This window comes from Oxyura jamaicensis, chromosome 1 (assembly GCF_011077185.1).
Source record: "Oxyura jamaicensis isolate SHBP4307 breed ruddy duck chromosome 1, BPBGC_Ojam_1.0, whole genome shotgun sequence".
In the NCBI taxonomy this organism is placed as follows: domain Eukaryota; kingdom Metazoa; phylum Chordata; class Aves; order Anseriformes; family Anatidae; genus Oxyura; species Oxyura jamaicensis.
This window is the reverse complement of record NC_048893.1, coordinates 81267157-81293192: the sequence shown is the minus strand read 5'-3', so window position 1 is coordinate 81293192 and position 26036 is coordinate 81267157. Positions and strand designations below refer to the sequence as shown.

At 45.4% G+C, this 26036-nt stretch overlaps 2 protein-coding genes and 1 long non-coding RNA gene across 5 annotated transcripts in view; 1 reads left to right on the top strand and 2 right to left on the bottom strand.

The window, feature by feature from the left end:
- Positions 1-7878: 7878 nt before the first annotated feature.
- Positions 7879-9038, bottom strand: LOC118159732. Its single transcript, XR_004747224.1, has 2 exons — positions 8900-9038; positions 7879-8185 (listed from the first exon to the last, which is right to left on the bottom strand). It is a non-coding gene; the product is annotated as an uncharacterized LOC118159732 (long non-coding RNA).
- Positions 8900-16439, top strand: SCNN1A (sodium channel epithelial 1 subunit alpha). 2 transcript variants are annotated; one of them, XM_035314279.1, is made up of 13 exons: positions 8900-9005; positions 9525-9898; positions 10340-10595; positions 11427-11614; positions 12399-12499; positions 13159-13322; positions 13667-13765; positions 13936-14053; positions 14306-14384; positions 14696-14753; positions 14881-14936; positions 15451-15526; positions 15746-16439. In XM_035314279.1, exons 2-13 carry the CDS (start codon positions 9549-9551, stop codon positions 16070-16072), a joined length of 1872 nt encoding a protein of 623 aa, XP_035170170.1. In that variant the 5' UTR covers positions 8900-9005; positions 9525-9548; the 3' UTR covers positions 16073-16439. The 2 variants fall into 2 exon arrangements, with proteins under 2 accessions (XP_035170170.1, XP_035170163.1); XM_035314272.1 differs by lacking the exon at positions 8900-9005 and adding an exon at positions 9158-9301.
- Positions 16440-22189: 5750 nt separating this feature from the next.
- The window catches only part of VAMP1 (vesicle associated membrane protein 1), a 3929-nt gene continuing 82 nt past the window's right edge, over positions 22190-26036 (bottom strand). The window contains exons 2-5 of one of the 2 annotated variants that reach the window (XM_035314252.1): positions 25924-26007; positions 24983-25141; positions 24703-24754; positions 22190-24314 (exon numbers count right to left, since the gene is read on the bottom strand). In XM_035314252.1, coding sequence (XP_035170143.1) covers positions 24298-24314; positions 24703-24754; positions 24983-25141; positions 25924-26007 — 312 coding nt within the window. In that variant the 3' untranslated portion in view covers positions 22190-24297. The other variant, XM_035314246.1, reaches the window with a different exon arrangement.

Here is a 26036-nt window from a genome sequence, read left to right as displayed (position 1 = left end):
AATTATAAAAATTATTGTCAATAAAACTTGCAAATGGCAAGATAGGTAGCTGAAGTGGAGGGAGTCCTTTAGACCCGCATGAGCCACTAGATGTTCAGCAATGCTCATCTGTTAGTTGACTGTAATCAAACAAGACGAGATGCTCGATAATGCTGGTGGCATCTCCCTGGGCACTGGACCACCATACTGTCTCAATGCTCAGCGATCTCAATGATCTGTCAGTCACTGTCAGTAACCAAAATACCTACGAGTGACCACTGGAAGAAGGTAACTGCTGGCAGAAGCAGCTTTTGCTTGTGGCATTCCCTCTTCATTTTTTGATGCATACCTTCACTCCCAGAGGGTGCTAATTTGGAAATTTTTGCACTGCCCAGAGTATTCATAGCAACCCCCAGATAAGGGATGAGCGTTTGGATGCAGGTACGTGGCAGCATAGCCAGGGAGAAAGGACAAATTGCCTGGAGCAGGAACCTTTTTTGGAGAAATCGCTTCTGTTTGTGACTGAGAACACCGAGCTATAAGCACAGCGAAACCTGGAGCTGCCACAGCTGTCTGCAGTGCAGGTGCACACATTTAAAAAAAAAAAATGTGTTGAAAGCTTGGAGGTGGTACAGAGTTAAATGACAGGAACAATTAGGAAGCTCAGAAAATGCCTTCCAGGGAGGCATTTTGAGACATTGCTCTGATCTTACTAAGACAGCTTCTCTTAACTACATTACAGAAGGTAGGGTACTGATGGCATCATAACCTGTGGAGAGATGCACTGTGAGAACCAAAGGCTGCAAGTTACATTTAGGCATGTATAGAGCAGAATAAGACATAACGTACTCAGAGGTGAAGGGGATTGTCCTAGTTGCCTGTCAATAAAAGTGGCAGACCATCTCACAAAGTCTTCAAATAAAGGACAGATTACTGTTCTGAAGCTGTTCTTTAACCAAAACAGTTAATGACCTCAGTTAAAAGAGAGATTGGTCTCTTTATTTAACAAAATGCCCAGGCCTGTGTTGTGTGTGAAGTGCGAGCTGGTGATTTGTCTGCCTTTTTGGCCCATAAAACAGCATAAAGCAAAGAAAAAGTAATGGAAAGATGTAAGAGATGCATTAGGAGTGGTTGTATCCCTTGTAAGGAGAAATATACTGTGGCACTTGATTTTACTCGAGAGCCTTTTCTGTGATGCTCCCCATTTAGGTCCCTGTATTACTTATGTCCCTGTATTACTGTGTCCCTGAAGTTTTCAAGCTGAATTTAAACCGCAAAAAATTAGATATACACCCTAAAGCATAAAAAGTAATACTGATAAAGTGATGCTATGTTTAACAATGTTCCTTACATTTAAATATAAAATGCTTATTACAGAAAATACCACCAAGAGACTAAAAGTTTGTCAAAAATAAACTTGATTGCATTATAAGGATATGAATAATTAATACTATATGTTCTGTGTCTCTGGGAGACAGCCACTCTGCCTTCCAAGGTCAAATGTGCAGTGGCCAAGTGCCATGTGGCATCAGTGCCTGCCCATGTGAACTGAGAAGTAGGAATCTGTTCGTCATGTGATTAGCTGCTAGTCAGACCAACCCGCTATAAGGTATGTGTCAGTACAATAAATAAATAAATAAATAAATAAATAAATAAATAAATAAATAAATAAATGTAGAGGTTTAAAATTAGTTCTTTAGGAGAATTGTTTGATATAAGGTATGACATTTGATTGGGATTTTGTCAGCCTGTAAAACCTAAGATGAAGTTCTCTGCACTCGAGTCGATACAGGACTACTTAGGGGCTCTGACTGTGCTGTATTGTGAATAAAGACAAGCCAGAACTTCTAATTTGGTGTTGAAAGATTTGTCACTGTGAACAAAGCTGAGCTCAAGATTATCACTTCCACATATGTTCCCCTTGTTCAATTATGCCTCACTGAATTTAAGCTAGGAAAACTGACCCAGAGGTCTAACTACATTGGCTTAGATGAAGTTTATGAGCAAAGCTAAATTTTGGCTGGTATGCATCTCAGTGTGAACATGCATTAAGTAGAACGCATTTGTAAAGTATTTGAATTAACTTTGTGTTCACTTCAGCCTGGCAGTGTACATCATAATCCAGAGCTACTGAGGAAATTTCTTCTCTGGAGCCAGACTGCAGCACGGGTGCCTTGTTCAGTCAAAGCCCTTTTCTGGAAAATGGAAGACACATTATATGAGTGGTCACTCATGACCCTGAAGGACAGCGTGCAGGCCCTCACCAGCCCTCTCCAGCCATGCAGCTGCTGCCTACATGCCAAAGGAATTCAGTGTTCCCATTGCAAGGCACCACAGTAAGGACAGGCTGAGCAAAGGCTGCTTTTAAAGTCATGGAGATGTCACTCTTGAAACATTTGAGAATGACATCTCTGAAAATATCAGGAGTCCATCCTCCCCGGGTAGTGGTCATCCTTACTTGTAATCACCAAGGCCGTCACAGATCAGGCTAGGAAGAATCCTTCTTTTTGTGCACAAAGTGTTACAGCAGAGAGAGCCATCCTTCATAAAGCTTATTTCCAACGTGGTACCACATGCTGAGGCTGAGAAGCTTCACATTCCACCAGTCACCCTGCAGCTCTCATGGACTCATAACAAAGGGCCTAATATATGGGAATTATTCAGTCTCCCATAGTCCACCAGGCAATGATGGACAGTACTCATTCAAGCCTAGCGTGCAACAGGAAACAGATTTCCACATTGACCACAGAAACACCAAACTGCTCCACATCTCCCCCATCTTTGCCAACAAGCTGCAGGTGGGACAAAGTATCAGGGTAAGCATTCATGCCCTCCTACTGTACTTGCCTTCCAGATCAGAGGCGTGAAGCAGCAAGCTCTATTTCAAGAACTTAGCATTACAGTCCTCATAGATATTTTCAACAGCTGTACAGCTCTTTTTGTAGAGACGGTCATCTCACAGCTATCCAATGGCAGCTTCCCCTCCCCAGAACTGGCCGTCAGGAAAACTGCCCCAGGAAAGGGCTTGGTCTTGTCTTATCCCAAAGCCTCCAGCTCTGTTACAACCACACCCTAACTTGTGTTCCAGACAAAACACTTCTGCAGATCCCCAACTCCAGCTTTTCAAACATTCGAGCTTTCAAAGAAATGTCTACCAGCAAAGCAGGGCAGTACTGGACAATGCTGATGGACAGCTGAGGAGAGGTCCAGGTAGGATGGGCCAACAATAAGGAGCAGCAAAGGAAAGGAAAATGACTGCAAAAACAGGAAAGGCAATACTTAATTGTTTTAAGGATTTGTGAAATAATTTCAGTCTCTTTGCCTTCTCTGCTCCAAATTGTCTGGCGTGAGTCATCTTCTGGGAGTTATATAACATGCTAGCATATATTGCAGTGTCACTAGGCTCTGCAGGCCTTCCCACCACTACCAGGCACAATCTGTGGGGGCAGGAGGGCATGGCTTTCTTTTTCTTCTGAGTTCGTTTGTTACATTTCCATTCTGCTCCGTTTTCTATCCTCATATTCAACTCTGTTTTCCACCATTTTCCTCTTTTTCAAACACTTCTGAAGTCATCTGTTTGCTTGGTATTGATTCCTTTATGAATTGCTGTTTTCTCTTCTTGCTTTATACACTTATGTTTTATAAATTTTTTAATTTACATTTATAAATGTTTTTATAAATGGTTATAAATGTTTTCCTCTTCTTGTTTATTACATTTATACACGTGATTCTCATAGATCTACCCTCCCATGAAATACCATCAATACCCTACTAAGATCTTAGCATGGAAGATCAATTGCCTGAGGTATAAATGTGCACAGCACTGTATCAGGAGGTGGGCTGCAAATGCTTTGAAACCCTTTACTAGCGGGGCATTTGGAGGGCAAAAGGCCCTAGATTCTGTGAGTTAGGTTCTTTGCCTCATTGACCCTTCCAGAGCTTCACTTCTCTTTTAGACGCCTGTTCTGCCAGATCTTTTGAGGGTTGGTTCATATTGACTGGGAAGATGGAAAACTTTCCAAGCAGAGGAATGAATCAAACACATCTGAGCTATTAAAAAGGAATTGGGAAAGGGGGTGGTGATGTCTTCTGCTCGTCCTTTTGTGAAGGTTGTGATGGGATGTGTTTCCTCAAGCCATTTGGCTATGAGATTTGGCCTTACAAGTAAAAGAAACAAAAGATGTATAGATGTGCTTCTTTAATTAAAGACTTAATTTCCTGTGGATTCCTTTTTTGAGGGGCATAGCTGCTTATATTCTAAAGGAGGAGAGGATCACCATCACCAGAACCAGATGCAATGTGTAGTCCCTGCAGTGAAAGTGACTGAAGAGGACACCTGGAGAATTACATGGGGCAGCATCAAAACTGGAGGTAAACATAAACTAGGTTGCCTTAACATCAGCTCAAGCAAAGCTCCAGGTGGGCAGCAGATAACATCTGTGCCTAGCAAGCAAAACTCTGCTGTACCACGCCAGGTGCTGTGCTGTGCTCAGATGGTGACTAGGCACAACGGTGTGATCCTTGCTGGCTGAGCAACAGCAGGTGTCAAGAAAAACTGGTCTGAGGTGGCTGCGTCTGCTTCAGGTTTCCAGGAACAGGCAGAAGAGATCATGAAAGGGGTGGGGATGCAGGCCCAGGGAGTCAGGTGGTTGTTATAATGGTTATATTGTTCTGGTTGGAATGAGGAAATTAAAGATTTCAGCTGAGCAAGAGAGCGATGGGGCAAAAACCTCAGAGAATCTCCATCCTGACCTCCCCACTCATTGACTGCCCCTCAGAACGCAGCAGGCAGGGAACTCGCTGGATTTCATCTCTCAGGCAGGTGTTAGTCTTAGCTATGCCAGTGGGAGGCAGTTTTCATACAGCCCTTTCCACAGTTGATGCCATTGCGATTGGATGACACTGAGGTCAGTATCTGAGGAGCTGTCAGTTTGGCTGAGTGTGCCTAAACAAAACCCTGGGTTTAGGAAATATGTGGCAGAGGCAGAGCTTGAAATCCTATTTTCATTTCCCAGTGATATTCAGGTCACCAGCATCAAAGGCAGCAGCTGACTTGGACTCGTACCAAGTGGTGTGGCTAAGGTACCATAGGGTCTGGGCAATTCACCTGCTTCAGCACCCAAATGGATGCAGTGCTTGCAAGAGGCAATAACCCTCATCATGCAACACAGACCACAGACCACAGGGAGAGAGCTAAGTATTTCAGCAGCTAATTCAGATTTGTAAGCTAAGGCAGGTTTCTCCTTCAGGCCTCCAGCAAAGAAAGAGGATCCACACATGTCTTCTGGGGTTCACTCATGCTAACTTCATCCTCCTAGGAAGAGAGGCGCACCTCCTTCCACAGAGTTTCCAGCAAGATTTTCTCAGACCTACAATAATATTTCCATGATCTCTACTCTACAGTCTCTCACCTTTCATTCTGAGAGAAGGGCATAATGCTCACTGATTCAGTTTTCCCACAAGTCTACCTTTTGCATCAACAGAATTGCTCTCTGCAGCCACTCTGTTCCTAGAAAGTCAAAATGAATAAACACACTGAAAAGGAGCCTCCTCAGGACACAAAGGTGTGGGAGTCAGTACGTGGACATGCTCCTGCTGCCTTTGGTACTAGCACTTTTTTGGGACAGATACCACTGCCAGCTAGCAAGATTGCATTAGTAGCCAGGAAGAAGGCACTCAACAGCCCATTAGACTGGTTTGCAAATCCCTGCTGGCTGTTTCATAATGATTCTCTTTAAAAATCACCACTTCTGCTTCAAGTGATTCCATGGATCCTGGGTAAATAATTCCTTCCTGAAAAGCAACAGCAGTACGAAGTGTAGCCTCACATCTGACCATCTTTACCAGCTACTAGGCTGCTGTTTCTTCAGTCAGATGCTTCGGTTAAACTTATAGCATCATCTGTACTGCTACTCCTTGACATTTTGGGTTACTAGTTTTAATGCAGAAATATATAATCAGCTGTAGATAATGCAGAAACGATCTAGAAATAATTGATGGCTTCTACCTTGCAGCGGAAGGAAAAGCATTGTGTGACACTGTTTTATATATACTTATACAAAAGAACTAAAATGATCAAAGGACTTTCAAGTCGTTCAAAAATGTGTATAATTTGTTACAGCTGCAATGCATATCAAGTGGGTATAGATGAAGTACTGTAGAGAGAGCCTTTCTTTTTCTCCCACCACAGTAGCAGTGCATTGCATAACAAAAAGTTTGTCTTATTTTAAAAATCTGTGTGCATTACAGATCATTATCACATTCTTACCTGGGCAGCTGGGAGACACACCTGATAAGGAAACATTTCAAATTTGATGCCATAAAAAATGATTCATGTTTACTCAAAGGTTTCTCAGTAGCTATAAAAAGCAATCGTGCATTCAGCTTCTGAAGATGTAATATTCAGAAGCACTGTCCACAACAACAGCGTGCTTCACATTTCAGCGGGGAAGAACCTAGAGTCAAACACCTGAAGGAAAAGGATCTTCTCATTACAAAGCTCCTTGGATTCAACACTTTGGTAGAGGTCAAAGATACATGATGAATCAAAATTTCCAGAAAGAATTTGTAATGCTTGACGGAAGATCATTCATCCTAGTGGAAAACTTGGATCATTCACCCTGCAACTGCTGAGCCTGAGTCCTCCTGCAGTGCTCTGAGGTGTGCCACAGCAGTGGGTAACATCTGGTGACCGGAGCTTTTCACCAGCATGAGACAGGGGAAAGAGAATTGCTTCAATCACAGCTGAGAGCAACTAGAAACTGCAAGAGCCAACAAGAGTTGTTGTTGTCGTTTTTTAATTCTTTAGAAGAAAATACAATATATGAAAAAGTCTCCAGAAAAATAAATGTATCTAGATGTGTATGTGTGTATTGAGGAGCATAGATATATGATGTATGTAATTTATGCATATATAAATGAAGAACTTACAACACATACACCCATGCTCTAATTAGTTGTTATTTTTGTCCAAACTGGCAAAGACCAAAAGTTCTCCCAAGCAACCTCATGTTTGTGTGCTATGACAGACCTGCTGAGAAAACTGCTTTAGGCTGTCATTTGAAGTCAGCAAATCAGTCCAGATGTTTGACTTATTTTTTTTTTCAAGTCAAAATACAATTTTTAAATGTCACTTACCAGCCAGCAAAAAGTTTCTGGGACTTCCTGTCCTGTGTTTCTGAACTCAATTGCAATGATCAATCAAAGATAGTTTAAAATGCTATTAACTACTGTGGAAATGACAGAATACCCAATTATCAGCTCTGCCAAACTGGGATATAGTTGTTTTGCGAGTGCCATTAACTTAAATTAGCATAAAATGGGCATTTCAGAGGCATTGTTTACATTTCTGTTTGTTTGTTTGTTTTGTATTTATGGCACAATTCCAGCAAGACTGATGCAGTTTTAGAGGACGGTCCGTTAGTGTAAATGAGTGTAATTTCAGGAAATTATGATAACGCAAACCAAACAAGTTATAAACACTCTATGAGGCTACTGGATTATAGCTCCAGAGGTTACACTGGTGATTTAACTGCTGATGTTCTGTAACTGTTACATGTCTGTTTATGTTCATGTCATTTAAGGGAGTGTACAAAGCTGTATCAAAATGCTGATGTGCCTCTCTGGGGACTCTCCCAGTGTATCTGAGTGCATAAATCACACAAACGGCACAAGAGAGAAGAGCTCACATCCTTCTCCTAAATGTCATCGCCTATTGGCACTGCTAGAGATGGGATATTGAGCAGAACAGACCGTCAGTCTGATCCAGAAAGGTATTTGTAACGCTCTAAGGAAGCTGCTTTGTAATAGGCATTTGAGAACAATATTTGTTCATTTCCCCCCATCCTTCCCACTCTTTGCAACTAATTTTTCTAATGATAAAAGTTCAAAACAAATTGCTTGGTATAATAAAGTTTACAGTGTCAGAAATATATATATATATATGCTTTTGGTTTTTTGACACCTGATGGAGCTAGGGGAAAGCTCTTAGCAGTGGTTGTAGGTTTGTAAGAAGCTGTCACGAGGTTGCTTCTGGCATGCTGTCACTTTATTGCCAGGCTCAGAAGTGTACTCCGTGCCGTTTTCAAGCCTGATATTTTGCAGCTTGAAGAGGTATAAGTGGCTGTGTCACCAACCAAACTGCTGCTCACTTCAATGAGGATCAAAATTCAGGAACTGTGAGAGATATATTGGAACAAGGACTGATCTGAAGAAAGGAGAGAAAGAAGTGAAAACTTCAAAACAGTGCTAGATTGGGAGAAAGTAATTTGCAGAAATTATTGGGAAAGCGGTTCCGCTGTTACAAAGGCAGTAAGTCTTTGGGGATTCCCAAGCACGTTTGTTTACGGGTGGTCATTTCCATGGTCTGAGGAAACTCTGCAAAGGTGTTAGGTAACAACGAGAGGCCTCCATTTCCCAAGCGCGGCTTAGTGAAACACGTTGCCAGCAATGGCTGGGCCAGCTCGTTCTGGATACGAGAGATTTCTTCAGTTAATGAACCGGCAAAGGCGATGCTAACTCAAGCGTATCGCCTAGCCCCCGCGAGCCTTCTCCGCCCCAGCCCTCGGTCAAAATTCACCCCAAACTCTCTAGCCACCTTTGCTTGGCGAAATCCGGTGCTTAGAGCCTCGCACCAGCCCCGGGGCGCTGAGGAGCGAAGGAGCCCGGCCGTGCGGGAGGGCCCCCCTCGAGGACCACCGCGGAGCCCCGACGGGCCTGCCCCTCTCCCCGGGGACCGTCCCGCCGCCCCCCCTGCACGGGGGCCCTGCCTCCTGCCTTCTGCTGTCCCCACGCCCTCGGGACGAGCAATGCCAGCTCGCTTTCTGCATCACCTCCCCTCGCCGGGACGCCGTGTCCCCGACGGCGGCGGCGCGGGGGGAGGGAGGTGCGGGTGGGGACACGCCGTTCCCTTGGGCCCTACCTGCCCGGGGCAGGGCTGCTGGCTCCGAAATGGGGGGACCGGAGGGGTCCTGCGAGCACAGCGGGGTCCCGGCGACATCGCCCCGCCGCCCGACGGCGCCGCCAAGGTGACCCCCTCGGGCCGGCCGCGGACACTTGAGAGTTTAAAGAGGCTTTTCTTCCCCGGGAGCGGCGCAGGGGGGGGAAGGGGAAGGAGGGGTGGGCGGGGAGAGGCTGGCAGGGCAGGAGCCGGGCGGGGTGCCGGCTCCAACTGGAAAGGAACCAGTCCCAGCCCAGCCGGGGAGGCTGCGGGCGCGCCGGCAGCGCCGGGCGGCAGCGCTGGGGGAGAGCGACCCGGCCCCGGCCCCGTTCCCAGCCCCCGCCGTCGGTGCGGGACGGCCCCGCCATGGGCACGGCGCCGCAGGTGCCGGGAGGCTGCGGGAGGGGATGGGGGGGAAGGTGCGGGAGGGCCATCGGGGACCGTCTGCGGGGTGTGGGGCTGGGGACCCGCAGCCCTGGTGGGGTCGGGGAGGAAAGCAGCGAGGGTCGGGGCTGGCGGTGATGCGGGGCCGGGTTTGGCACAGAGTGTGGCTTCCCGGCGTTGTCTTGCAGGGGTACCACCAGCTCGGGCTTACTTTGTGCTCTAGGCTGGGTCTGTGAAGACGGGGAAGATGCCAGAAGGGGAGAAGACGAGGCAGTGCAAGCAGGAAGCGGAGCAGCAGCACAAAGAAGATGAGCGGGAGGGCCTCATCGAGTTCTACGGCTCCTACCAGGAGCTCTTCCAGTTCTTCTGCAGCAACACAACCATCCACGGAGCTATCCGCCTGGTGTGCTCCAAAAAGAATAAGATGAAGACAGCCTTCTGGTCCGTTCTCTTCTTTCTCACCTTCGGCTTGATGTACTGGCAGTTTGGGATCCTCTACAGGGAGTACTTCAGCTACCCTGTCAACCTCAACCTCAACCTTAACTCCGACAGGCTGACTTTCCCTGCTGTGACGCTTTGCACCCTCAATCCATACAGGTAGGAAATAGTCTCCCAGAGATGTCAACTGCCTCTACTTTTGCAGGCGTAGGATAAAAGCATGTACTTGTATTCTCCTCGTGGTCCTTGAGTGTCCCCGTCAGCAGGAGTGCAGGTGGAAGGGACACTTCTGGTAGGTCTCTGCTGCTTCAGGGCATTCACGGTAAACTGTGTGAGTTTAAGGTGCTCTACTTAGTGCTGTATGTTAGTGGCTGCACTGTAAACTGCCACAGGGCAGAAGCAGATGCATTTCCTTATCTCCTAAAAGGAATGGTGGCCTCCAGCAAAGGTGATGGATTTTCAGCTGTCAGCAGGAATGACCCAAACCACCCCAGCAAACTTTTTTTTTTTTTTTTTTTTTTTTTTTGCCACACATCAAACTCAGAGTCGTTTGTGTGTGTCCAGCCCTAAACCTGCAGGCTCCTCTCTCCCCTTGTATAGATACAGTGCCATCCGGAAGAAGCTGGATGAGCTGGACCAAATCACCCACCAAACACTGCTGGACCTTTATGACTACAATATGTCTCTGGCACGGAGTGACTGGTCAACGGCGTCCACACGAAAGCGCACCTCAAGGAGCCTGCTCCATCACGTTCAGCGCCACCCGCTGAGAAGGCAGAAGCGTGATAACTTGGTCAGCTTCCCAGAGAACAGCCCCTCGGTGGACAAGAATGACTGGAAAATTGGCTTTATTCTGGTGAGATCCCAAGATATATTCTGTCCTACCCACTCCAGTCTCCGTCGAGGCACTTCCGTCTTGTTAGACGCTTGGTCACGCCCTTCCCCATATAGATGGGTTTTTGTGACTGGCTTTTGTTAATGACAGATAAAGGTAGAGCTGAAGCCTTTGCTAAACATATTGCTGCTCCCTGAGTCCTGTCCCTGGTCATGTGGGCCACAGGAGACTTGCCCATTTTTTCCTAGGTAGGGCAGGGAAACCTTGTCCTTCCTGAAGGCTACATCAGTCTTTTAGAGCCATTTATTAACATCAACCACAGTGTTGCTCAACAGTAGTCAAGGGGACAGTACTGTATGGCTGGGGGCCATGTGAAATGTGGTCAGGTCATATTTGCTCCTGGGCAGCATCTCCTTCGCCCTAGGGTATCTGTGTTTGCATTTTAAAAGGCACCGAAGGACTGAAGCTAATTGTTTGCCAGTTGTCTGGAGCTCTCAAGGGATCACCTATTTCTCTGGACACACCCTGAAAGAAGGACTCCCCATGCTAGAATTTAAAGCTTCTGGTTTTATACCACATAGGTTTTAAGTGCAGCAGATTCATACCTCACTACAATTTGCTGTCTCTCACTCAGCCATGCCCATTGACCTGGTGTTTAAATTCCACCGAGGAGCAGCCCTGGGATAGCTTTTCCCCATGCTATCGATTGCCTTTTTGTTGAGCGCAGCAGCCCTAGAGAGCTCTTCTGCTCACTCTGCTTCATTTCCCAGCTGTGCTGAGGGAGCACAGCCACTTCCTCATGGACAAGACTTCCCTGACACAGCTGTTTTTTTTTTCCTTCTCTTTTTACAGTGCAGTGAGAACAACAAGGATTGTTTCCATCAGGTGTACTCCTCAGGGGTGGATGCAGTGCGGGAATGGTACAGCTTTCACTACATCAACATCCTGGCGCAGGTGCCTGATGCGAAAGCCCTGGATGAGTCTGACTTCGAGAATTTCATTTACGCTTGCCGCTTCAATGAAGCAACATGTGACAAGGCGTAAGTGGTGGAAACATCCCACCGTGTATTCCTAAGGACAACTGGATTTTGTGCCTGGGTCCAAGGAATTCAAGAAACCCAGATAGATAACTTATTTCCCAAGGTGGGATTGTCTTTGTCCAGGTCCCGTTGTCTCAAGTGATACCTCTTGAGTCTTTCTCGTGGGTTGTGCTCATCAGAGTCACAGTTACTGTCACCTGAAGCTATGGACTTCAGGGGATGGTTTCTCTTCTTCTCTTGGATTTCACACAAACTATACTGGGACAAACCCCAGATGTACAATCGAGGAGTCTGATGTCTATGCTGAGGGTGACGTGCAGTCGTGAAGTGGTATGTTTCAGCCCACATACAGGAGGAGGAGAAGAGAAGGTTGTTACTCAAAGACAGTAAAAACAATATCACACTCCTCTCCTGCCATTATGGTCCAGAAGCCCCAAAGAGGCAGTGAAATGAAACCCATCAGCAAGGGAAGAAAAGGGGTACAGAGAGCTAGAGCTTTGTCAGTATTAAGAATATAGTAATTGCTAGTACTGCTAAAACCCATCTGGGCTAATGAGTGCTCATGGTATTAAAAAAAATTGTAAAAGCCTGTCCAGCTTGAGGACATTTTTTATAGCACATTTTGATTGTCTACCCCTGTTCAGGTTAGTTTACATAACAAACACTGCCCATCTGCTCCAAGCCCCTCTGTGCAGGTGGAAAAGATAAATGTTCCTTTCAGAAAGTCTTTCCTTGTTGTCTCACAGCTCTTCTCAACCCGTGAGTATTTCTGTTCCCATCACAGGAATTATACCCACTTCCACCATCCCTTGTATGGGAACTGCTATACCTTCAACGACAACAGCAGCAGCCTGTGGACATCCTCTCTGCCTGGGATCAGTAACGGTGAGAGGCACTTCTTGGTGACACAGCGTGGTTGTTCTCCCCACGGAGGGTTGTCTGGCAGGCTGGAGGAGATATGGACAACCAGCTTTGCTTACCTTGGTGGTGGCATATCGCAGCCCTGCTCTGTCTCATCCAAGCTCTGTTTTGACCTGTATGGAGATGGCTGTATCATGGACATGGCTGCCCTTCACTGCTGCCCCACTGGACTTTCTTTCCCCCATCAGTGCTTGATCCTTACATTCATTGCTCTCTGGACTTGCACTGGCCCTTACTGAAGTTCCCTATTGAGCTCTGAGAGCTTAGTCTTGATCTCCTCCTTCCCCACTTACCATTTCCAGCAGCTGACCTGTATGTGTTCCTAGCCTCCCTTAAGCCACTCTAGAGCCAATCCTCAATCTTTTTCTTCTGTCCAACTCTAAATCTCTCTCTTTTCCCAGGTTTGCCTTTTCCAAGCCACAATTAAAAAAAACAGTTTCCTCTGGCCTCTCCAGGATCCTATTCTCTGGCCTCTCTCCAGCCACCCTCCCATTTCTGCCCAGCTTAGGTTCAGTCCAGGGTGATGTTTCTCTTCCTTTACCTCTTACTGACACAGATTTAATAATCCTGCTCCCTCTCCTTTCCCACATGATGACCTCCCGTATTCTTTGATGCGTCCTCAGGTCTCTCTCTGGTGGTGCGCACTGAGCAGAACGATTTCATCCCTCTGTTGTCCACGGTGACAGGAGCCAGGGTCATGGTCCACGACCAGAATGAGCCAGCCTTCATGGATGATGGGGGCTTCAATGTGCGTCCAGGTATTGAGACCTCCATCAGCATGAGAAAGGTGAGGAGGCAGCAGCAGGGGTGAGAGCTGTGGATGTGAGGATACAGGCTGCAGTGTGGGAGGTTTATCTTGGATAGATACAGATGGGTTGTCAGGGACTCTGTATGTATTTAAGGGAGGGGATTAATCACCTGGAGTGAAGGGAGGGGAAGAACAGCAGTTTACTGGACTAGATGAGAGCATTTGGTTGCAGTTTATGGGAGAACAATGAAATGGAGGAAAGCAGGAGGTGCTGGTATCCAGAACTAAGCATAAGGAGGCAGGTTCTGATGAACAAGCATGGAAGTGTAGAAGAGGACAGCAAAGTACCAGTTGTTTTGTGAAATGACTGTTTGATATTCTAGGAGATGACCATGCGCCTTGGGGGCAGTTACAGCGATTGCACAGAGGATGGCAGTGATGTGCCAGTGCAAAACCTGTACTCATCCCGCTACACTGAGCAGGTAATGCTTGATCACTGCTTCCATGCCAGCTTGCTTCCCTGTTTTCCTGGAATGCTTCAGTCCTGTAACAGTCATGCTTGTCCATGGGCACTGTTAATAGGATGATGTGATACAGGCTACAACGGCTTCGGTTTCCTTGTTCAACTTTCCCCACATCACATGCCTTCCAGGTCTGCATTCGTTCCTGCTTTCAGCTCAACATGGTAAACCGCTGTAGCTGTGCATATTATTTCTATCCCTTACCCGCCGGAGCAGAATATTGTGACTACACTAAGCACGTAGCATGGGGTAAGTATTCACGGGACAGGAGGAATTATATAGTAAACCTCACACCCACCTGAACCTGTTTGGTTCACCTCATGTCCCAGTAACTCTCTTGCACTGAGCTTCCTGACTTTCTGGTGTGGGAAATCCGAAAGACACTCTTCCCTTGGACTGTGGAGGGAAGCTTTCTTTGGATTCCCCTTGTACAATACTTTATATATATATATATATATACGTACTGTGAAGTTATCTGCATTTACTTTCTCTGCTGCTTAGGCTACTGCTATTACAAACTCCTGGCTGAATTCAAAGCTGATGTGCTGGGCTGTTTCCACAAGTGTCGGAAGCCTTGCAAGTAAGTTTGTCAGTCAGACTGGCAACTCTGTACTCCTGGAGGCGTTGGAAAGCATTCACTGATGAGGGCAAAAGATTGAGTCAATAGCCAAAGCGCAAACCTAAATGGTATTTCTCCCATCGGGAAGCCAAAACGGCTGAGGAGCATCAGTGTCAGCTCTGGGGTGAGCTGCTGAAGACTGCACAGAAGCTCAGTGGGAAGTGGGCAGAATTTCAATATGGGAGGGAGCTTCCAGGTGTGCCTGGGGATTGAGAGGCCTTGCCTTGTGGCTCTCAAGGCTTCAACAGCTAACACAGCGTCTTGCCTTACAGAATGACAGAATACCAGCTCTCAGCTGGATACTCTCGCTGGCCTTCTGCTGTCTCAGAGGTAAGGAGATGGTTTTCTGGCTCTGCAGCGCTGCTCTGAACTCCAGTTTAGTCCTTCCTCAACTGGTTCTAAACCTACAAGCAGTGACTGCGGTCATATAACACAATTTATTGCACTTTCATTTCAGGATTGGGTTTTTTACATGCTTTCACAACAGAACAAATATAATATCACATCCAAGAGGTGAGAGACCCTTAACCTTAACGGAGGTTTTATCAAAAACAGAAGTAGTCCTAGTGGATGGGGGGGTGGGCAGGGTGGTCACAGTTTAGATTAAATCGCTGATAGGAAGATAAAGTGCATGGACCTGTGGACAAGGCCAGAGGATTTAAATCAGTGGAAATAAACCTAGAATTTGACAAAGACTGGGAATCCAAGTGAAGAGTCTGAACGTGGTCAGCTGTTAGTCTGAAAATAGAAAGCTTTAGGCTGCTGCCATGTGGCTTGAAGTCACAATAAGGGCTAGTGGAAGACTGGGAAGGACTTCCTTAGGATGCTAGTTTGCAGTGCCATCTCAGAAGTGCACTATAAGTATCAAAGATTGCTTTCCATGCAGAATGAGAGTGGAGATGGAGAAAAGCTTCTGTGGGGTACATGCACGAGGACAAGGGTTGGAACGGGACAGAGAAAACAAACTTAGGGAAGAAATGCAAGGACTGCAGATTTAGGGTTGCTCAGCCCCATCTTTCATTAACAGGAATGGAGTTGCCAAAGTGAATATATTTTTTGAGGAATGGAACTACAAGACCAACGGGGAGTCACCAGCCTTCACGGTACATACTTTATTTACCATCACGTCCACCCACTGCACCACAATGTCCCTCTGTATGGGCAGGCATTCATTCCAGCAGCATTGCTGGCTCAAAAATCTCTTACTTGTGGCAAGATGGGAAGAACCCCACAGTGCCATTGGAATATTACCAGTGGGAGCAGGCAGGTATGCAAAAGGCTCCAACAAATGATCTCCTCACTGCCCATTCTGTCTCTTGCAGGTAGTAACTCTGTTGTCCCAGCTGGGGAATCAGTGGAGTCTGTGGTTTGGATCCTCTGTCCTGTCCGTGATGGAGCTTGCAGAACTGATTCTGGATTTCATTGCCATCACCTTTATCCTGTCCTTCCGCTGGTTCCGCTCCCGGCAGCGGCATTCCCCCCCAGCACCCCCTCCGAACAGCCACAACAACACTGCCTTCCAAGACGAGGCATCGGGACTCAGTGCTCCACATCGCTTCACTGTTGAGGCTGTAGTGACCATGCTGCCTTCTTACAACAGCCTGGAACCACACGGTCCCAGCAGGGATGGTGAGGTGTGTCACGAGTAAGACAGTGGCTGATTCCACAGTTCAGCTAGGTGGCAATCAGACCAGAAGCTGCAGTCACTCTGTGGGACCTTTCTTTCTCTTCGGGATGCTCTGCCTGGATCATAGCAGAGGACTGCACTGTGGTTGGCCTATGTTAATCGCTTTCACTATTGTACGATAATTCTTCAGTCTCACAAAATAATATTGCTCTGCAGATCACCAGGGATGACAGTCAACCTTGTGTTTGTATGGGGGAGATACCAATTTGGTTTACTTAAAGTCCTTCTGTGTGCACACCTCCACGTGCATGCATGCATGCTTTCTTTTCTCTGCAACAAGGATGCTGCCACAGCTGTCATCTGTTGTTAATTAAAAGAGGTTTAGCACACGTGACTGGCCTTCTCTGGAGTACGGCAAGGGACAGAAATGGAGTCTCAGCACAGGTGTAATTCCTTCAACAGGCTGAGCCTTCTTAAGCTTTCCCTAAGGGTAAAAACTGGTTGCACTTTCCTAACTTTCAATGGCCAGTTCTGATCCCAAGACCATGCTGCCCATCCTCTCTTCTCCCAGAGAAGGGGCTGCTTGTATAGCCCTGAGAGAGCTGACAGCCACTCAGCTCAATCAGCCACTATGGATTGACAGCTCAATCCATAGGATCAACACTCAAGAGAGGTGGTTGAAGCTTGTAGCTGCTCTCAGGTCAGGACAAAAAGGGAGAGCAGAATAAGCTCTCCCTTTTTAAACAGACCCAATAGCACTGTTAGATCTTAGCTGTTTAGCAGTCTCCTTCCTTGTGATAACACGATATACACGTACATCCAGCCATTTGATTGTATGCCAGAGGGTTCGGAATGAATTAATCTTTATATCTGCTTGGCCCAGAGGAAGCCCTCCTCCTCTGCTGAGGATTATGAATCACAGGAGAAGTGCTACAGACCTTAATCTAAGATGCTTTTAGGGACCAAATAGATAAGCAAGGCCAGGGCAAAGGTTGCCTCTAACCTGGAGAAAGCCCTCTTCTAAGGAACTATTTGGGCATCTTAGGATAAGAGCATACATCTTATTTCTTGTAGCAAGCTCCTTTTTTTTTTTTTTTTTTTTTAAAGACAGACTGCTGCTGCAATGGTGTTTACACAGCACTTTATGTGGTGTCAAGGGTGATGTCCTTAAACAGGATTATCCACTCAACTGGACACAAACACAGCTAGCAGAATTAAAGCAGATAGTTTAGACAAAGACCCATGTAATCAATCACACTGCAAACACCCTCTTGAATTTAGAAACTAGTTAGTTATAACAGAAGAAAAACTTCAGATATTTAAAAAATTAAGGTAGATGCACCACCCTTGGGAACCTAGAGTTTTACTACAGTATGTAAACTGTTGCCTAACTTTCCCTTTTGATAATGTTAAAAATTGTTAAAAATGCCTGTTATACTGCTGTTGCCTTGATTACCTAAATGAACTTCCTGCATCCCGGCAGTGATTTCCTTCCTCACAGACATGAATGCTATACTCTGATTGACAAATTATTTTAAAATGATTTCTACAAATGTGAACAAAATCCACTCCATTCTTTTGGGAGGATGTAAACAAAATAAAAGAGTAATGAAAGAATGAAATTCCAAAGTTGCTTTAATGAAGGGAGTCATGTTTTGTAAAAGGTCACTGCTCAAGAGGTAAAGTTAAAAGCTAGTTCTAGTGACAAAAAGAACATTTTGGTGACAAGTAAAACAATCTAAAACTAGAAAAAGGTAACAAGGATTTAGAATACTGCACCTGCAGCTCAGTTCTTGGTTGTGAATTCAGTATTACAGACTGATGCCTTAGCAAGTCACTAGCACATGAATGAGCAAAAATGTGACACTGAACACACAAAGCCACCTGCAAATTAAGAAGATTGATCAGATGCAACACAAAACATTGTCTGTACACCATAAATGTACAGAGATTCATACATTGAGCCTGATCTTTCTGGAATATGCAGAGAGTAAGGCATGATTCCTCACATTACACAGTACCTTGTGATAACCATAAAATTGATGCAACCCACTGCATCATGCATAATTTAGTTAACTAAAGGAAGATTAATCAGAAGCATAACAACTTTAAGCGTATTTAAATTCTCCTCAACTTCTTAAAGAAATACTGCTTTAGAAGACAGTGATGCATTCCCTAGATGAAGCTTGCACCATATTATCTCTTCTATAAAAGCAGTAAAATTTAAAACATGTGCTTCGACTGATGAACTCAAAGAAAGTGATTACCCCATATTGGGTAGCTGTAAATCCAGAACTAAAAGCCTGTACAAACATGAAGTTGTTATACAGGTTGGTAATTAGATTAGCCCTACCTCGTCCTGAGGATCAACACAAAAATTGCCATCGGGGAGAGATCAGGTAATCCTCCCAGGAACATCCCTATACTTGCTCTAGGCAGGCAACACCACAAATTACCAGCTCAACAGATGTGCAATGAGTTTGGCTAAACAAGAGGCAAATCAAGTAGTACTGGAATGTGAGTGCAGAAGATGGGAGTGTTCCACAGAATATGTGAAATACAAGAGAAAATTGAGAAAAACATGCATTCAGATGGATTTGTAGGTCAGCGAGGGGAAAAAGTGAGCTTTCAGTGTGGTGAATTTGTACAAGAGGAGAAAGTTGAGTCATTAGTCCTAAGTATGTTAGCAGCACAACACAGTTATTTGAAGAACATGGAAAACACACAAGGAACTACTGCACATCATAGGACACTGAAGAAAGGCGAGTTATCTTTTTAAACTGGGAGCATCTGTCATCACAGCGGAGGTATGGATGTAGGAATACAAGCGCCTGAAGGGGAAGGAAGGTGCAAGGGAAAAAATCATTTTGTGGACAGAATCACAGAATCGTAGGGGCTGGAAGGGACCTCTAGAGATAGAGTCCAACCCCCCTGCTGAAAGCAAGTTCCCTACAGTAGACTGAGCAGTAAAACATCCAGGTGGGTCCTGGATATCTCCAGAGAAGAAGACTCCAGGGCTGAATACAGGGAAATGGAAAGTAATATTGGAAGAAGATGAACAATGCTTCAGCCTGTCCAGCAAGAAGGGTTTGAGAACTGAGGGTGCAAGACAAAACCAGGGGACAACAGAATGAGAGGAGACTCCACACACTGCTGGAAAAAGTTATGAGACTGTACAGAACACCCAAAGAAACTTGAACGTGTAGAGTATCTGAAGTGATAAGACAGGGAACTAAAAACGCGTGACAGGAGAGGTTGGGGAAAAGGACAAGGGAGACAGCAACATTTAGGGAGGAAAGCATTGCTGAGGAATTTTCAACACAAGTACATATGTCTGGACAAAGGAAAGTTTGGGAAAACTACAAGCAAGAGCACGTAAAGGCTAGGAAATGGCATGAGGCTTGAGAAGGGCCTTAGACCTCTAAGAGGAAGAATAGCATTCAGATAGTTGAAGCACTGTGGAGAGCCCATGTCAGAGTTCAAAGTTGGTGCACAGCTACAAAAAACTAATAGAACACAAGATGCATCTACAACTGGACTTTTGGAGAAGATGGGCAGGTGAGAACATGAAGAGACACATTTTGTCCACTGCAACAACTATTTGGTAGGCCTATGAAACAAAGTTAAGGATGCTAAGGAGCTGTTCATATTGAAAGCCTGGAAAAGAAGTAAGGATGTTCTGAAAAAACCCTGGCAAAAAAAATATAATATATATAAGTATGAAGGCTCTCTAAGTGCAACTTTTATTTGGCCTGTGACCAGCACAAGTTTTGTGAAGGGACCCACTCATGAGAGCTCCTGCGTTCTGCAGTTCTCCATCTTCCAAGAGAAAACATTACAAGGAGCCTCGGTAAAACACTAGACTGAACTCATGTGGGCAACAGACACAACTGAGTTGCCTATTCTGTGAAACCTACATCCCTTATCTACATACAAGGTTGTAAATATTTGCTTAGCAGTCAGAACAAACAAACCCTCCGTACTTCCCCATTAATGCTCCTCTTAAAGTCAAGGCTTCCAACCCCAGCAGATACTTCGGAGCTGGGCCCTCTGCCACCTCAAAGGAAAGCTAGGTCCATTAAACAACTGTTGATGTTCTATTCCTACTCTAAAATAAAGGGGTTTTATGTCTTCCCCACTATCATTTGGTTACTCCCCAGATTAAACAAACACTCACTGCTATAATAGCTACCAGGCATGCAGCCTACTTCTTTGACCAGTGCATGGAAGCCTCAGGAAAGGCCAGAGTGAAGCGTAGGATATCTAGAAACATGAAGGTTTAAGACATAACCAGTTCAGAGCAGTACAGCTAAGGCTTCCCCATCATCAAATCTGAGAGTTACAGACCATCATCTTACTTCATCCTAATAGGGGAGCTACATGTTTAAAAGCCGAGCTTGATTTTTGATTTTCTAACTATACACTTAAATAACTACCCTTCAGTAAAGCATTTGTGTGCATTTAAACCATGTTTTTCCCATGATACCAAACATCAGAAGTAGCAAAGGCACAGATGCTTTAAAATATAGCACCTCAGAAGGTCCAACAAAGCATGGTACATTAACTACAAGAGAAGGAGCCATCTGATGTTATTGACACCATGACACTTACTCTCCTGGTTTGGGCACTGCAACAGAAAGGAGGTAGGGTCAGCCTCTTCTCACAAATACTGGCAATAGGACAAGAGGGAATGGCCTCAAATTGCACCAGGCAAGGTCCAAGTTGGAAATTAATAGAAATTTCTTCTCAGAAGGAGTGCTTAGGCATTGGAATGAGTTGATCAGGGAAGGGGTGGCATTAGCATCCCTGGAGGTGTTCAATAAGAGGTTGGACATGGCACTTAGGGACATGGTTTAGTGGGTGACATTGGTGGTAGGGGGACAGCTGGACTAGATGACCTCAGAGGTTTTTTCCAACCTTAATGATTCTATGTATAGGTTAGATATGTAACTCCTTGCAAGCCAGCACAACATGACTCATGAGCTGGGCACAACCCCTGGGACAACTTTCTGACTACTGGGAGTGAGGCAGTGTTCAGACCACACCTTTATGCTCCAGATCAGCTGGCCAGCTTTAGAGAGCAAGCACGTCTCTAGGTTTGATGAGGGATTTTGAGACTGCATCAGTGAACTGGAAATGTGAGTGTTACAAGATCACATGAAAAAGAGTCCTTCCCACCCTCAACAAAAACAATGCAGAACTGGAAGGCATCACAACTTGCTATGAATTGTAGCACAGCTAGTTCACACAGGTTGTACAGGCCCAGTCTGTACTGATGTTTAGATAGCACATGCTACTTCAATTCACTGGCCAGTCCAGACACCCTTCTTTCTCAGAAAGGCTTCATTTTTTGGAATGATTAGTGCACTATTTTAACTTCACCACTGAGCATACATTGTTCTGATACACATTTGATGAAGCTAAGCCTGGACAAATATTGTGATCAAAATATGTTGATGAAAAGGGAACCACAGGGAGTATTGTTTACAACTTAAAGTTTGTACCAGCAAGGGCAGAGAAGGGCACATGTACCTCATTTAAGGCAAATCAACACTGGACAGAGCTATCATTTCTTTTTAATGAGTTTAAGATAAACAGGTGAAACAAAACAAGGGGGCATTTACCTTTTTCCAACCATGCTCTAAGATATGTTGTAAATAGCATCATGCGTTTGGAGCTCTTCATTTGTATTCTGAAGATGTCCCAGCACTACTCCAACCCTCATGAAGAATTATTTTCTGGACTGAAGGAGCTGAAGGTACCTTATTGAAACCCAAAGGCAGCGCAGCCTGAGGAGCTGGAACTACCAACAACACATCCATTCAGGGGTCCATCTCCCCTTACATCACACTATGGCTGGACATTCAGTGGCTAAGAAGTAATAGTGGCTTGCAAAGCCTCTCACCCCAGCTAGTCTGTATGTATTGTTACAGACTTACCACTGAGTCAGTTCCAGTGGTATTGGAACTATATGCTTGACTAGCATCATTGCAATGGAAGACTGCCCATTGCTCTGAAGGATAGAACTTCAGGTGTGTGTACAGCATACAAGTGACAGGAAAAAAAAAAAAACATTCTTCCAAAAAGCATTTTGGAATCCCAGCCCTTCCCCACCCACTGACAGACCAGACAGATGTGGTAAGGTGGTGAATTATGTTTCTTAGAGACTGTTTAAAGTACGAGCTGATTACTATAACATGCCAGAGGAGATTACAGTCATGTTTATAGAGGAAATAAACTGCACGTGCGGGACTAGCTGTAATGCTGTGGACAGCAGAATCCCTCGCTTTTACTCAGAGGGCCTTGGTGATTTTTTTTTCCTCCCCCATGCACAGAGACACAAAGGAGGGGAAAGATAGCAGAAGAAGCAGCAACATACAACATCCAAGAGAAAGAAATGGAAAAGACAGCCTAAGGGGACCTCAGCCCCCATACGAACAGGAGGAATGGGGTACCAACGGCTTGTTTAGAAGAGTTCAAGAGAACTGCTGGTCTGGGGGCCTCAAGCTTGTATGCCCACCCCCTAAATGATAGCAGTACGTAGTACAAACAGGCCCTGGCTCCTCTTCAGCAGATGCACTTCTGACCATCCATCACACCTCAGTTCCACTGGGAATTAGGAAAGTGCTCAAGGGACGAGGGCTGCATCACTCCAGATCTTCAACTCTGCCCTCACCCAAGGCAGAGAGGGATGGAATTGCAAGGAGATGAACTCAGCGTAAATGAAATGCTTGGGCATGGAAGTGAGCGTGCAAAATCTAGCCCCTTCTCAGACACCTTGTGAGGGGGAAAGGGGCTTCCCAGCACACCCACTGCAACAAAAAGCATCTGCTCCTCCCACTTTTTGTACTTCACTCCCATATGGGAACTCTATAGGTGTTCTTCCTGTACACTCCTCACAGGACTGCAGAAACTGAGGTACAGGGCAGCTCATTTAACCCCAGTTTGACAACACATTCAAGCAATTCACAGCTCTCATTCTTTCTGAGGAACATGGGGATTGCTTACAGAAAGCCATAGTGCTCCACACTACAAGTTTATTTACAGCACAAACCACCCCAAGTCTAAGTTCAAAAGAACCCACGGCAAGTAGGAAGATTTCAGCTTTATGGGCAACATCTCTAGAGATCGAAGCTGCCAAGCTAGCATCCGATGCAATACCCACGCCCAAAGCAGCATTTCCTTTTGAATCCCTAGCTAACAGTATTTTCCTACCTCCTGCTGAAACTTAGGGCTTTCTGGTAGACAAAACAGAACAGGTATTCTTAATGAAAGCTGTGTGGCTCACTCAGTCTTATTTGGAATACCTCCGGTCTCCTTCACCTCCATCTATTATGTAGTAGATTTCCTTTGACATTCAATACAGTAACACTGGAAAGCTAAACTCCTGTTCCACTACTACCTCAAAGTCTTCCAGAAAGCTACAAGTTGGTAGAAAACCATAAGGTCCTGGCTTGTGCCTGCATAGATGAAAGGAATATTTGATACACACCCACCTGCCACACCATACTCCTTGCTGTTGTTCATTTGTTCCTTCTGGCAGATTTTATGCCCACACATGCCCTTCAGAAAGCAACAAAACTCCTTTCAATTAACTGTGTTCAGTCTGTTACACTTCACTGAGGTAATCATACAGACTACCCTTTTTTATAATAAAGGGCCACCTTCAGAGAGCAAGTCACCTTAAAACAAAGATTGGCAGAATAAATTGCTTCCTTAAGTGCTCATCTCTGTATGGCTAGAGAAATCTAGATGACTACATCTAACTCAGTCAGATGGATCAGTCGCTAACCAGCTCAAATTAGCAGTAATTTCAGAAATCTCAGTAATTTCACGAAAAGCTGAAGTCACGCTGTCATTCTTTATGCAGAACACAAGAACCTTACATGAAGTCCTGCATCCCCAAAGGCACTGCATTAAGGCATTCTTATTTTGCTAGAGTTCACACAGGCACTAGTTGACAAGTTAACAGCCAAAATAAGCCACAGAAATTCCCCTGCAGAAGAGCAGGAGCAGTAGCTCCCCACTCCTTCCCTGCTTCCCATTCCTTTACACTAAGATGACCCTCCCTAAAGCTGCAACAGCTGCTGAAGAGTCTAACCCATGCTCAGTAGGGCACTTCAGAATCTTAAATAGAAGATAAACCAGAACCAATATAGGAATCAATAAAGCTAGGTGGAAGGGAAGATTCAGAGGCAAGAAGAGACAGGCAAGGGGATAGTAGGTCACAGACTGAAGGGGCTACATTCAAGTAAAGAAACAGACTGGGGACAAAGTGGTAGGGAAAGAAAAAAAAGAACAAAAGGGCAAGTTACACCAACAGTCACACGGAGACATCTAAATCCCTCACCAGGAAAGGTACTTGCCAACCCACCCACTTCAAGATGCTGTCCCTCATACTTACTTGACCAAGTAGGCAAGATTCCCCATTTCTACAACAATAGCCAGCCCTACTTTGTTTCCTTACTATGTAAGTCATACCATTTCCACAGTAAGTGTGGGAGTTCCAGCACCACCACCTCCCTTTCCCAGGGAAGGAAGTTACTACTTACGCAAACAAGGCCCTAAAGATCGTAAGTCAAAAAGAAAAAGTTTCAAGTATTCTGGAGCAGGGTCTTCTTCACCTTTGATCCTGGTTTTTTTGATACTTATTTACAATCACCACCACCATAATGGCACAAATCACTCCCATCACGATCATCATCTGGAGAGAGAGATTATCAGACAGTAATACTCAGAACAAAATGACAAGTTCATCGCTTCCCTGATAACCAGGGAACATAAGCCTGAAAACAGGACAGAAAAGCCTCTAAGACTTTCCGCAGTGAAATAACTAAGCATTTGATATATTTATTAAGCCCTAACTACTCTCTCAGAGAACACCAGTCTAATTTCCTTCTCATGAAGGAAATAATGGCACCAGGAAACTCACCTTGCAGTTCTTCCACCAGTACTTCCTTTTGAGTTTCGCTGCACTACTTTCAAATACTGAGGCACCAGCCTGAAGTGCATCTGCACTGTCATCAAGCTCTGACAGTTGCTCATCTCGTTTCAGCACCTTATCTACATTTACACGCATTATGTCAACCACCTGGAGAAGCAAGAACAGTAGTAGTAATGGTAAAGTGGGTTACAAGTGTAAGAGCAGTAACACAGCCAATAACCAACATGAGATACTAAAAAGCGAAAGCCTGAAACAAGGAAAAGATCAGGATAAACAGATTTCAAGTCATTGACTATTTAGAAGTTAGGAAAAAGAGTTCTAGACACTCTGCTAAAGCTTCAGTACAATTGAACTACGTCCTCAGCACCCAACTTTCATCCGTTTTTAAAAGTTCTCAAGTCCATCAAGCCTATACCACACCCCCATCACAGTAACCATATGCTCAATACCAGGTAACTGCAGAGACAGCTTAGCACTAACTACATGTTGCTGCCCCATTGAGGCATGAAGGAGTTACTGCGTGTCAGCAGACGCACTACAGACACCGACCCTGTAAAATCAGGCAAGGTTCACTTTACATGCCGAATCTGCTCACAAGCTATTCTCTTGAAGCAGCTGATTAGGAGTTGCTCTGGATCCTGTATAGTTTTATTTCCATAATAGATGCGTAAGATGAGGTACCAGAAATCTAACAGGACTACTCCTTAGATGTCATATCTAGAATTAGGCAGCTTTTAAAGGTCAGTTTTAATCGTAGAACGAATCCATCTCTTCCTCCGGCCTCTTTACAGGCTGGTCATCGTACTCGCGTTGACTATTTGTGCGTTTCCAGCATCCACACCCCCACAGCCCGCACCCCTCCCGGAATTGGGCACCCTGGCCAGCAACACCCCCGCTGCCGCCTGCGGGGAGCAGGCACCGCTACTGACCTCCTCCATCTGCGCCTGGGTCTGCTGCAGCCGCCGGTTGCTGCTCAGGTTAGGGGGCGACCCGGAGGGACCCCCATCAGGGGGACCCCCATCAGGGGGACCCCCATCAGGGG

What these genes read in the sequence shown, in the direction of transcription:
- SCNN1A (XM_035314272.1), top strand. An exon ending in GGAAAATTGGCTTTATTCTG is followed by an intron (nt 10,596 to 11,426) that starts GTGAGATCCCAA and finishes CTCTTTTTACAG; the next exon opens with TGCAGTGAGAACAACAAGGA. An exon ending in TATAATATCACATCCAAGAG is followed by an intron (nt 14,937 to 15,450) that starts GTGAGAGACCCT and finishes TTTCATTAACAG; the next exon opens with GAATGGAGTTGCCAAAGTGA.